This window comes from Cetorhinus maximus, chromosome 30 (assembly GCF_964194155.1).
Source record: "Cetorhinus maximus chromosome 30, sCetMax3.hap1.1, whole genome shotgun sequence".
Taxonomy (NCBI): Eukaryota; Metazoa; Chordata; class Chondrichthyes; order Lamniformes; family Cetorhinidae; genus Cetorhinus; species Cetorhinus maximus.
This window is the reverse complement of record NC_135908.1, coordinates 6,814,911-6,827,150: the sequence shown is the minus strand read 5'-3', so window position 1 is coordinate 6,827,150 and position 12,240 is coordinate 6,814,911. Positions and strand designations below refer to the sequence as shown.

General features: G+C 44.7%; 1 protein-coding gene and 1 pseudogene across 1 annotated transcript in view; both read left to right on the top strand.

Annotated features, from left to right (window-relative positions):
- The first annotated feature begins 332 nt into the window (after positions 1-332).
- Positions 333-12,240, top strand: part of ttc23 (tetratricopeptide repeat domain 23) — a 45,956-nt gene continuing 34,048 nt past the window's right edge. Inside the window, exons 1-5 of the mRNA XM_078532368.1 lie at positions 333-666; positions 2,253-2,430; positions 4,814-4,937; positions 6,777-6,933; positions 8,597-8,722. Coding sequence (XP_078388494.1) covers positions 575-666; positions 2,253-2,430; positions 4,814-4,937; positions 6,777-6,933; positions 8,597-8,722 — 677 coding nt within the window. The 5' untranslated portion in view covers positions 333-574. The remainder of the gene's footprint in view (positions 667-2,252; positions 2,431-4,813; positions 4,938-6,776; positions 6,934-8,596; positions 8,723-12,240) is intronic.
- Positions 4,485-4,564, top strand: LOC144670156 (U2 spliceosomal RNA; annotated as a pseudogene).

The window sequence follows — 12,240 nt, the reverse complement described above, 5'->3', positions numbered from 1 at the left end:
GTTATATTTCACCCCTCTCCTAACTTCACTCAGTTCTGTTGAAGGGTCATGTTGGACTCGAAACGTCGGCTCTTTTCTTCCCCGCCGATGCTGCCAGACCTGCTGAGTTTTTCCAGGTAATTCTGTTTTTGTTTTGGATTTCCAGCATCCACAGTAGCTTTTTTTGTTTTTATACCTGAGCAAATGGTCGTTAACAGAGGGGGCGGGTGTTCACCTCGCCCGCCCTCTCCCTCCCCCTGCAGCGATTGGCTCGTCCTGTGGGGTTTCCCCGCCCTCCCTGCGCTGTGATTGGTCGGACGCTTGACGTGATTGACAGCGGCCGGCCCGTTGCCAGGCGATCAGGGCCTAGCGCGTTGTTAGGTACAAGTGGAGCCTGCTCCAGGAAGGTGGAGGTTGAGGTTGAGGTGGAGGGGGGCGGTTCTTGTTGCTGTGACGCTAATGTTCTTTCCTGCAAATATTATTTGTCCTCAGCTCAGCCTAACATTTAACCCGAAGCCAATAACGTGCATTATTTATGAACAGCACTTTTAAATAATTTAAGGTGGGACTTGAGTGATTCGTACTTTCTCTTGAAATGATGAACAGGGCAGTGTTGAACCGGGCCCTGGAGGAGGATTTAGACAGTGAAGCATCTTCGAGAATATTTGCAGCAGGAGAGGAGACACAGTGAGTTAGTCCCAAAATTTGTTTTTTTTTAAATCTTGTCTTTAAAATTGGCTGCTTGCCTATTTAAAGCCAAAGTTCATTTCCTTCTTGACAATTTTATTTGATTTTTCTTGCATAACTTGCATAATACTTGTTCACCAAAATGGCTTTAGTTCAGATGCTGAGCTTTTCCCTCCAGACTGTTTGTTGTCAGTATTCCCATTTTAACACTTTGCATCTGTTCATATTAAATATCGGTGCTTTGCATTTGTGCTGTTTTATCAAACTTTATAACGTGGCAATGACCAGATAACCTGTTTTAGTGATATTGATGGAGTGATAAATATTGGCCAGGGCAATTCCCTTGCTTGAATTGAAGTAGTGGCATGGGATACTTTACTTCTGTTTGAGAGGGCAGACAGAGCCGTGGTTTAATGCCACATTAGTAAAATGGCACCTCAGACAGTGCAGCACTGCCTCAGTACCACACTGCAAATGTCAGCCTAGATTTTGCATTCAAATCACTGGAGTGGGGTAGGATCCGGACCTGGACCTGGACCTGGATCTGGATCCTACCCCACTCAAATGGTTGCAACCATTGGACTCAGAAACAAGTTTGCTACCACCAAGCCACTGTCACCCCAACAGTGATCGGTCAATGACACTTTTGATTACATATAATCCATGAGTGATATTTTTAAAATAATTTATAAATGCCATGTCTTAGTGAGCTGGTGATAGTTTAATAAATTAATGGAGGCCAAGTAGACTCAATTGTTAGTACTATCACTCCTGAGGCGGAAGGTTGTGTGACCAGGTTCCACAATGGGTCATCAGTGCATAATCCAGATTAAAGTTTCGGTGCAGTGCTGAGGGAAAACTGCATTGCAGTATTTAAACTGCAGTTTTATGCCAGTGTTCAAGATCCCATGGCACGGTATAATGAGCAGGGAGTTCTCCCAGTTTCCTCAAAAAATAAGCAGCTTAATTCAGCTTTCATCTTGTTGAAGGCTCTGAAGAAGAGTCATACGGACTCAAAACGTTAACTCTGTCTTTCTCTCCACAAATGCTGACAGACCTGCTGAGCTTTTCCAGCATTTTTTGTTTTTGTTTCATCTTGTCAATGTTTATTTGATCTTCCATACTCTAGACTGACACTCCAGTGCAGTACTGAGGGAGTGCTGCACTGTCGGAGGTGCTGTCTTGCGGCCGAGATGTTAAATTGAGGCCTCCCGCCAGCCCTCTTAGGTGGATGAAAAAGATCCTGTGATGTTATTTGAAGAAGAGCAGGAGAGTTCTTCCCGGTGTCCTGTTAAACATTTGTCACACTGCTGTGGAACCTCGCTGTGTGCCAGCTGATATCTGTGTTTCCCATGTTCCAGCAGCGATTCCACTTCAGAGTACCTCCTCAGCTGTGGGGTGCCCCTGAGGATGTGAAAGGCACCATATATAAATGCCAGCCTTTTTCCTCCTCTGAGAGAGTAAAACCAATGATGACACGAGCATGAATTGAGTATAGAGCTTAAGCCGAGATTTTACACGACCTTCAGTACCTTGAAGGGTAAATTTGCAGCACTGTAATTCTCATTTTCAATTCTCTCGTCCAGATTTTGTGACACTGGCAGCAGCTCAGGAGGAGCTGGGATACCCAGCACCCCGAACAGAAGTGCACGATCCAGGCGGAAACACAGAAATGACATGAAGGAAGCAGCGATTATGACTCTGCCAGAGGAGAAGCTAGCCCAAGCGGAGCAGAGAGCAAGGATGTACGCTGCCAGTCAAGAGGTAGAATTAAAATGGATTGAAATACCACTGAATGCCACCCCCATGTTACAAAAAGGCACTGGAGAAGGTGCAAAAAAAGGATTGACACAGCTGATGCCCAAACTGAGATCTTAAAACTGTCAGGAAAAGCTGGGGCCCTTTTCTCTGGAAAATAGAAGGTTGAGGGCCAACCTAATAGAGGTTGTTCAAATTATGAAGATGCTTGATAGGATAGCCATAGAGAAGATATTCCCACTTGTTTGTTGGGGGGGGTGGCGGGGAGCATGGAGGTCAAAACTAGAGTCCATAAATATAAGTTACGCTAATAAATTGAATAAAGAATTCAGGGGAAGCTTTCTTACCCAGAGAGTGGTGAGAATGTGGAACTCACTATCACAAGGTGTAGTTGAGGCAAGTATTGTAGATGCATATAAGGGGAAACTGGATAAACACAGGAGGGAGAAAGGAATTGAAGGATATGTTGAGTGAGTGAAATGATGGTTGGGAGGTGGTTTGTTGGGGTGAATGCTGTAAATACTATGTAATGCTTTAGCTTTTATCCTTTCCAGTTTTCTCCACTTTGCTTCTGGGCAATTGTTGAGTAATGGTCTCATGGTTTCCAATAACTCAGTCAAGTTGCCTTTCTTTTAGTGTGAGGTCCAACAGTGACTGTGGGTGGACTGTTGTACTGGTGGGAAAGTATTGCAGCAAGTCTTGAACCTACTGCCTTCTCACTCAATGATGGGAGGTAAATATTCACCATGCAAATAACTTCACTTGTCAGTTCTGTCCTGGACAATGTTGTGTTGAGGTGGAACAGTCCCATTTCCTAAGAGAAGAACCTTGGATCATAAAGCCACTGTGTATCAGGCTCCTTGATATTAACAGTGGCCTCCAAGAAGCATGAAAATTTGAGTCAAAATCCTTAGAGAACTTCCCCCAAAATCTGTGGAAATCTTCAGAGCTTTTGCGCACCTGAACTTAAATTTAGGTATTCAAAATCAGGAGGGATCTGGACAGAGTAGATAGGGAAAAAATGTTCCCACTCGTGAAAGGATTGTGAATGAAAGGACACAGACTTATGATAATTATTAAGCAATGGAGACATGAGGAAAAACTTTTTCACACAGTGAGTGGTTGGGACCTGGAATGCTTTGCCTGATGGTGTGGTGCAGGCAGGGTCAATTGAGGCATTCAGAAGGGCATTAGATTGTTATCTGAAGAGCAAGAATGTGCAGTGCTACAGGGAGATGGCAGAGGAATGGCATGAGGTGAGTTGCTCATTCGAAGAGATGGTGCAGACACGATGGACCGAATGGCCTCCTTCTGTGCTGTAACAACTGTGATTAATCTATGCTAGCCTTTCGGAGGCAAGGGCTTTGGGTAAATGTAGTGTACACCTATGAAGATGCCAGAAGCTCTGGGTTCAAGACCCACACCAGGACTTGTTGGCCACGGAAGGAGTATTTATGACACAGTTCAACAGGTTGACATTCAGTTGGCTAATCTTTCGAACACTTTCCCACTATTCCCCAAAGTGTAAAAAGTGTGTGTAAATAAAAAACAAACAAACATTGGAAGATTATTATTACGATCATGGGTGTCAGCTGTGTACTCAATGGGTAGCTCTCTCACTTGTGAGTCAGAAGGTTGTGGGTTCAAGTCCCCATTCCAGACACTTGAGCACAAAATCCAGGCTGACACTACACTCTTAGTGCTGCATTGTCGGCAGTGCTCTCTTTCTGATGAGTTGTTAAACTGAGGCCTCGTCTGCTCTCTGATGCAGATTGCACTGTTCTAAAGAAGAGCAGTGGGGTGTTCTCCCCCGGTGTCCTGGCCAATATTTATCCTTCAAACCTCACTTAAGAAAACAGATAACCTGGTAATCATCACTGTGAGAGGTTACTGAATGCAAATTATTCGCCACATTTCCTACATTGCAACAGTGACTCCTCCTCCAGGTACCATGCCCTAAGAGGGTGTTGGCAACCATGGACTTCCATTGGATTGGTCTATGATTACGCTTGGCAAAGCACTGCAGTGGTTTGCCATTGCCTTCTGCAGTATGGCTGCAGATCGCTTCTCGGCCTTTTGGCTAAGATCAAGTGTAGTATCTAGTGTAGGAGCTCCAAGAGGTGAAGGGCCAGCAAGCCTCGCACTTTGCCTCGGAGGCCTCCAAGATCATCTTCCGTTCCAGAGTCCGCTCCGTGGAGCAGGATGAGACGTGCTCACGTTTCTTCTTCCAAAAGGTACACAGAGAGCGCTCTGTGATCAGCAGCCTGAAGGAAGAAGACGGCTCAGTAAAGTCTGCAGTATGGCTGACCAGGAAACTCTCCAACTCTGTGTACTTTTAGCATTTTCCATTTGTTCTTACCTTGAGTTTGCGGTACTTCTTTTGCTGTAGGGCGCTCCTGCAATGCAGGAACTGATGCGCTGTGTGGCACTGGCAAGGATCAGTTTTGGGGACCTGCACTGGAAGATGGCACAGGCACACGTCAACCTAGCAGAAGGTTATCTGGAAATCAAAGGTAGGCGAAGGACTAGGGACTAGAAAACTACCATCCTCTGACTCCATAGCTGTATGCCTAAAAACAAAGGAAGATCTTGTATTATATTGTACTCTCACAGTCCCAGCACGCCCAAAAGTAGTACTTTGGAAGGGTCATGAAGGGCACTGTATAAATGCAAACCTTTCTTTCAGTGTCCCCAAGCCTGTAAAGCACCCTTCAGTTCTTCCTATGTGAAAGCCATGTTAGTATTCATTGACAATTTACCACCTGTGTGCACAGACAAAACTTAAGAGAGTACAGCAGTGACTGCGCCCTACCAGCTCATTCCCCTGTGTGTGTGTGTATGTGTGTGTGTGTGTGTGTGTGTGTGTGTGTGTGTGTGTCTCTCTCTCTCTCTCTCTCTCTCCATCTGTCTATGACAGCAAGAGAAGGCTGAGTAGCGTTACTCTCCCAAGGTTGAATAGTCCACTAAGACTTTCAAAGCTAACATAGGAATAACAGATGTGGGTGAGCACCTGTGTAATGATAACCCCAACATGACTCAATGCCCAAAGTTCTGTGTGGAAAATTAAACCACTTTTAATAAACATGATGTTTCCTTATCTTCCCTCATCACTTCATTACTTGCCTGAAGTAAATCATTGCCTCCTCGTCCTGACGACGCGCAATCCATTGTCTAATTATAAAATGTGATGGTGATAATATTTCGGAGAAGTCTGATGCGGACCCTTGCTAGTTTTCTGCCAGACAGCAGTGGGAGAGGCATAGCAAGCCGAACTGCTGCTGGCATCTCACTCAACTTTATCCAGTCCAAACCAGCAGCTGTTATCTATTGCAGCATTCCACGTTGGGAGCTTGCTGTATGGAGAACAGTCCTTGGGGGAAATAGTGGTTGCGAAGGATTAACCCGCTTTACCCACACAAGCCTTTATGTAGGATTGAGAAACAAATGCTTGCTGGGGTATTTCAGCCCTTCTGTGTGCACAGGTCAACGCTGTTCGTTGCTCATTCTCCTATAAGCCATCTATGTCAATCACACTGGTAATTTTAAAGAATAAATTTTAGCTTGGTTTGTAAACTGAGCGTGTATCTGAACAGTGCACAAGGTCCCCAGTTCAGTTCCAGGCCTGTGCTGAATTAGCTGATCTCAGCAGGGTGACAAGTATTGGCTTGGGATAAGTCAGCAGAAGAAATCAACTAAAGTTTCCTGTTTACATGGTGACCTCACATCTTTCCCGAAAAATGTGCGTGCAGTCTGTTGCAATGCTCAGAACAGTTGAATAGCCTGCTAGGCACCCACTGGGGGAGGCGGTGGCATAGTGGTATTGTCACTGACTAGTGTTCCAGAGACCCAGGTTCGAATCACAGCAGATGGTGAAATTTGAATTCAATAAAAATCTGGAATTGAAAGTCTGATGATGACCATGAGACCGATTGTTGGGGAAAAACCCACCTGGTTCATTAATGTCCTTTAGGGAAGAAAATCTGCTGTTCTTACCTGTGACTCCAGACCCACAGCAATGGGGTTGACTCTTGAATACCTGCTGAACAAGGGAAATTAGGGATGGGCAATAAATACTGGCCTAGCCAGCGACGCCCACATCCCATGAATAAAAAAAACACATACATGCAGGAAGAATGAAAATGTGGGAAAACCACTGGGTGGCTGCTGACATCTCCCAGCAAGAGAAGATGAAGGGAGACAATTGGGAGGGGTGGGGGGGGAATGGAAAATAGTGAGTGTTAACTATTTTTAATTGTTATGGATCAACTCAGAAAGCAGTAAAAGTAACGTGCCCCGGTGATAAACTGCAGCAGTGAGCAATCATTCTCTCACATGTAATACTGCTCCCACAGGACAGGCCCTGCAAGCGAAGCAACACTGTGAGAAGGCCAAAGAGATCATGTACGCCAATACTCAGCATCCAGTTTCCGAGGAGGAGAGGGAAGGTATCCTTGGATGTTTGATTACCATGTTCCTCATACTGGGCAAAGCGCTGATGGGACTTCAGAAATATCCTTTCTCAGTGTCGATTGTGCTTTACAGGGATACACGACTAGCGTTTGAGAGAAAGAAGCTTTGGCCTGCGAAAACTTAGCCGATGCTACGTTATGGCCTGAGGGGGTCTACATTTGAAACTGGTGCCTTGCGTTTTGCCCAGTGTTGACTGTTAGACAGTTCCATTAGAACCATAGAACACTACAGCACAGAAAATAGGCCATTCGGCCCTTCTAGTCTGTGCCGAAATATTCCGCTAATCCCATTGACCTGCACCCAGTCCATAACCCTCCAGACCTCTCCCATCCATGTATCTATCCAATTTATTCTTAAAGCTTAAGAGTGAGCCCGCATTTACCACGTCAGATGGCAGCTCGTTCCACACTCTCACCACTCTCTGAGTGAAGAAGTTCCCCCTAATGTTCCCCCTAAACCTTTCCCCTTTCACCCTAAAGCCATGTCCTCTCGTGTTTATCTCTCCTAATCAAAGTGGAAAGAGCCTACTCGCATTTATTTTGTCTATACCCCTCATAATTTTGTAAACTTAAAACAAAGACAGATGTTGCCTCTGCTCCTATACCTCTTTTCTCAATTGCCCTTCAGTGGGCAAAAAGAGAGCATATAAACTTACATTTTTATATTGCCTTTCACAACTTCCCGGCATCCCACAGCACTTTACAGCTAATTGAGTACTTTTAAAGTGTAGTCATTGTTGCAGGGAAATGCACACAGCAAGCTCCCACAAACAGCAATGAGGTAAAAGATTATCCATTTCAATGATTTGGCCAAGGAGGCCCATGGGATCTTTTACACCTACGTGAGGGGGGAGCAGATGGAGCCTCAGTTTAAGATCTCATACGAAAGATGGCTGCTCTGACAGTGCAGCACTCCCTCAGTGCTGCACCAGTGATATGAGTCCAGATTTTGTGCTCAAGTCTCTGTAGTGGGACACGAACCCAAAACCTTCTGAGAAGCCAGTGTTCTGGTAACTGAACCGCAGCAGACACTATAATGAATTTAAACCGGCAAAGCCCTTGTGAAAAGCACTGAATACCCAACTTTCTCTTTATTTAGTCCCCTAATGATATCGAATCCCCAAGAATCACGCACACGCCTGCAATTTTGTTAGCCGATTGTTTACTGCAGAGGAAATTGGACGTTCTCTTAATTTTTTTTTGTTAAAAGACAAATTGCCCCTTTAAGTAATGGCGAGCCCTTCTTCAGCCAGATGCTTAGACTCTCAACTGAAGGGGTCCATCTTCAAATCCTAACCCCTGTCACAACAGTAACGTTAACCGGTGGCAGATGGGAACACAGCCTTCAAAGCCTCATCCTAGTTACCTCACTCCCGGCAATGCTATTGACTGTGTTTTAGGATATAGAAGAAAGGCTTGAATTTATACAGGGCGTTTTGTGACCGCAGGACATCCCAAAGCACTTATCAAGCCCTGGTGTGAGGCTCGAGCCAACCACTTTTGGACTATTATTGTGGAGGTATGGACTTGTCTAACGTTTTGGACACTTAGGTTCTTGAGGGATAGGGCAGGAAAATGGTGTTGATTTAGATGACCAGCCATGGTCTTACTCAGTGGCAGTGCAGGTTCCTGCTCCGATTTCTTATGTTCTTAAACAAAGATGTGCCTCTACACACAGACTGCTTTCCCTTAACTTTGCTCACTCTGAAGGAGGCAGGGCAGAATTTGCTCAAGGCGGAGAAGGTTGCAAATGAGCTTCGACAGGCCGATGGAGTGCCACAGGAAGATATTAGACGAGTAGACACTGAAATTACTTTGTCCTTGGGAAGGTAAATGTCGAGATTTGGAAACTCCTTTTCTAATGTGCCTCGGTGTAGGTATTTTTGTGAAATCAAATGCATTCAAATATCCATCTCGTAAGCGCGCCACATTCCAAAAGAATTGTCATGCACGAGTCGCAGTAAAGACATATGTGAGCGCTAAGGAGCTCTGCCACTACGTTTTAGGATATAAAAGAAAGGCTTGAATTTACACGGGGCATTTTGTGACCACAGGACGTCCCAAAGCACTCAACAGCCAACGAAGTATTACCGAAGTGTAGTCACTGTTGTAATGTAGGGGACGCAACAGCCAATTTGCGCGCAGCAAGCTCCCACCAGCAATAATGAGATTATGACCAGATCATCTGATTTTTTTTTAAAGTGAATTTGAAGTTTAGTAAAGATAATATTCAAGTGTAGTACTAAAGCGTACAGATCATAAGCTTTCAAGAGTGCTCACCACTCAATGCTGAGTGAGCTGAATCAGTTGGGATAGCAATGAGAGTGCAGCGTTGCTGCACCTTTATTTTTATTTATTCATTTAGGGAGGAGATGGTGACATAGTAGTAATGTCACTGGACTAGTAATCTAGACTAATGCTCTGCGGTCTTGGGTTCAGATCCCACCTTGGCAGCTGGTGGAATTTTTAAAAAAATACTTTAAAAACTTTTTCACACAGCGAGTGGTTAAGGTCTGGAGAGTGTGGTGGAGGCAGATTCAATCAAAGCATTCAAAAGGGAATCAGGCTGTTAATCGAAGAGGAAGAATGTGCAAACGTCACACCCTTGTTCAAAAAAGGCTGTAAAGATGAGCCTAGCAACTACAGGCCAGTCAGTTTAACTTCAGTGGTGGGGAAGCTTTTAGAAATAATAATTTGGGACAAAATTAATAGTCACATGGACAGATGCGGATTAATTAATGAAAGCCATCATGAATTTCCTAAGGGAAAATCATGCTGAACTAACTTGCTGGAGTTTTTTGAAGAAGTAACACAGAGGGTTGATGAGGGCAATGCTGTTGATGTGGTGTACATAGCCTTCCAAAAGACAATTGATACAGTGCCGCACAACACACTTGTGAGTAAAGTTATAGCTAATGAAATAAAAGGGAAAGCAGCAACATGGATACCAAATTGGCAGAGTGACAGTGAATTGGTGGTTAATGGACTTTTTTTTAGGCTGGAGGAAGTTTTGTAGTGGAGTTCCCCAGGGGTCAGTTTTGGGACCCTTGCTTTTCATGATACATATATAAATGACCTAGAGTAGGTGTACAGCACTCAATTTCAAAATTTGCGAATGATACAAAACTCGCAAGCATTGTGAACTGTGAGGAGGATAATGTAAATCTTCAAAAGGACATGGACAAATTGGTGGAATGGGTGGACAGTTGGCAGATGAAGTTCAATGGGGAGAGATGTGAAGTGATTCATTTTGGTAGGAGGAACATGGAGAGACAATATAAAGGGTACAACACTGAAGTGGGTGCAGCTGCAGTGGGGCTTGGGTCATTGAAGGTAGCAGGACATGTTGAGAGCACAGTTAATAAAGCATACTTCTTAAATGTTGTGAGGGTTCCCGCCTCTACCACCCTTTCAGGCAGTGCATTCCAGATACCCCCCACCCTCTGGGTGAAAACATTTTTCCTCAAATCCCCTCTAAACCTCCTGCCCCTTACCTTAAACCTATGCCCCCTGGTTATTGATCCCTCCACTAAGGGGTTCCACTATGCCCCTCATAATTTTGTATGCCTCTACCAGGTCCCCCCTCAGTCTTCTCTGCTCTAAGAAAAACAACTTCAGCCTACCTAGTCTCTCTTCATAGCTGAAGAGAGCAGAGCCCAGGCAACATCCTGGTGAATCTCCTCTGCACCCTCTCTAGTGCAATCACATCCTTCCTATAGTGTGGCGACCAGAACTGCACACAGTACTCCAGATGTGGCCTAACTAATGTTTTATGCAGCTCCATCATAACCTCCCTGCTTTTGTATTCAATGCCTCGACAAATAAAGGCAAGTATCTCATATGCCTTCTTAACCACCTTATCTACCTGTCCTGCTGCCTTCAAGGATCTATGGACATGCACACCAAGGTCCCATTGATCCTCTGTACTTCCTAGGGTCCTACCATTCATCGTGTACTCCCTTGCTTTGTTAGTCCCTCCAAAATGCATCACCTCACACTTTTCAGGATTAAATTCCATTTGCCACTATTCTGCCCAGCCCATCTATATCGTCCTGTAGTCTAAGGCTTTCCTTCTCGGTATTTACCACACCACGAATGTTCGTGTCATCTACTAACTTACTGATCACACCTCCTATATTCATGTCTCGATCATTAATGTACGCTGCAAACAGCAAGGGACCTGGCAGTGAACCCTGCGGTATGCCAGTGGACACAGGCTTCCAGTCACAAAGACAACCTCTGCCTCCTGCCACTAAGCCAATTTTGGATCCAATTTGCCAAATTGCCCTGGATCCCATAGGCTCTTACCTTCTTGACCAGTCTCCCATGTGAGACCTTGTCAAAAGTCTTACTGAAGTCCATGTAGACTACATCAATTGCACTCCCCTCATCTACACATCTAGTCACCTCCTTGAAAAATTCAATGAAATTTGTTAGACATGATCTCCCCCTGACAAAGCCATGCTGACTATCCCTGATTAATCCTTGCATCTCCAAGTGGAGATTAATTCTGTCCCTCAGAATTTTTTCCAAAAGTTTCCCTACCACTGATGTTAGACTCATTGGCCTATAGTTCCCTGGTTTATCCCTACCAATCTTCTTGAATGGGGAGAAGGCAGGAGAATGACACTAGTTGAACTGCTTATCCGAAGAGCCGGTGCTGCTACAATGGGCTGAATAGCTACCCCCTGTGCCATAACAGTTCTGTGATTCCGAGAAAAATAAATCTGGAATTGAAAGCTAATCTCGGTAATGGTGACCATGACAACTATCATTGATTGTTGTAAACACCCATCTGGCTCACTAATGCCCTTCAGGGAAGGAAATCTGCTGTCCTTACCTGGTCTGGCCTACATGTGACTCCAGCCCCACAGCAATGTGGTTGACTTTGAAATGGCCTCACAAGCCCCTCAGTTCAAGGGCAATTAGGGATGAGCAGCAAATACTGTCCTTGCCGGTGACACCCACATTCCACGAAAGAATGAAAAACATTGTCAGGATGTGGACATTACTAATACAACTGCGTGACTTCCTTGGTTAATATGTAACGTGGCTGCTGGACTGAAGTCGCGTGGAGACTGGACCAAATAAAGATGGCAGGTTTCCTTCCCTGAAGGGTATTGGTGAACTAGTTGGGTTTTCTACGACAGTCCGACAGCTTTTTAATTTCTAGATTTTTGTATTCTTTAAATTGAATTCAAATTCTCAAACATGCCTATGGTGGGCTTTGAACTTGTGAACTCCTGGATTACCAGTCGAGTAATATAACCACTACCAAACCTAATGAAAAGTGTACTGCTGTGTAGATTGGAGTAGGAACCTCAAGTCTGTGCGTATTAGGGTTAAC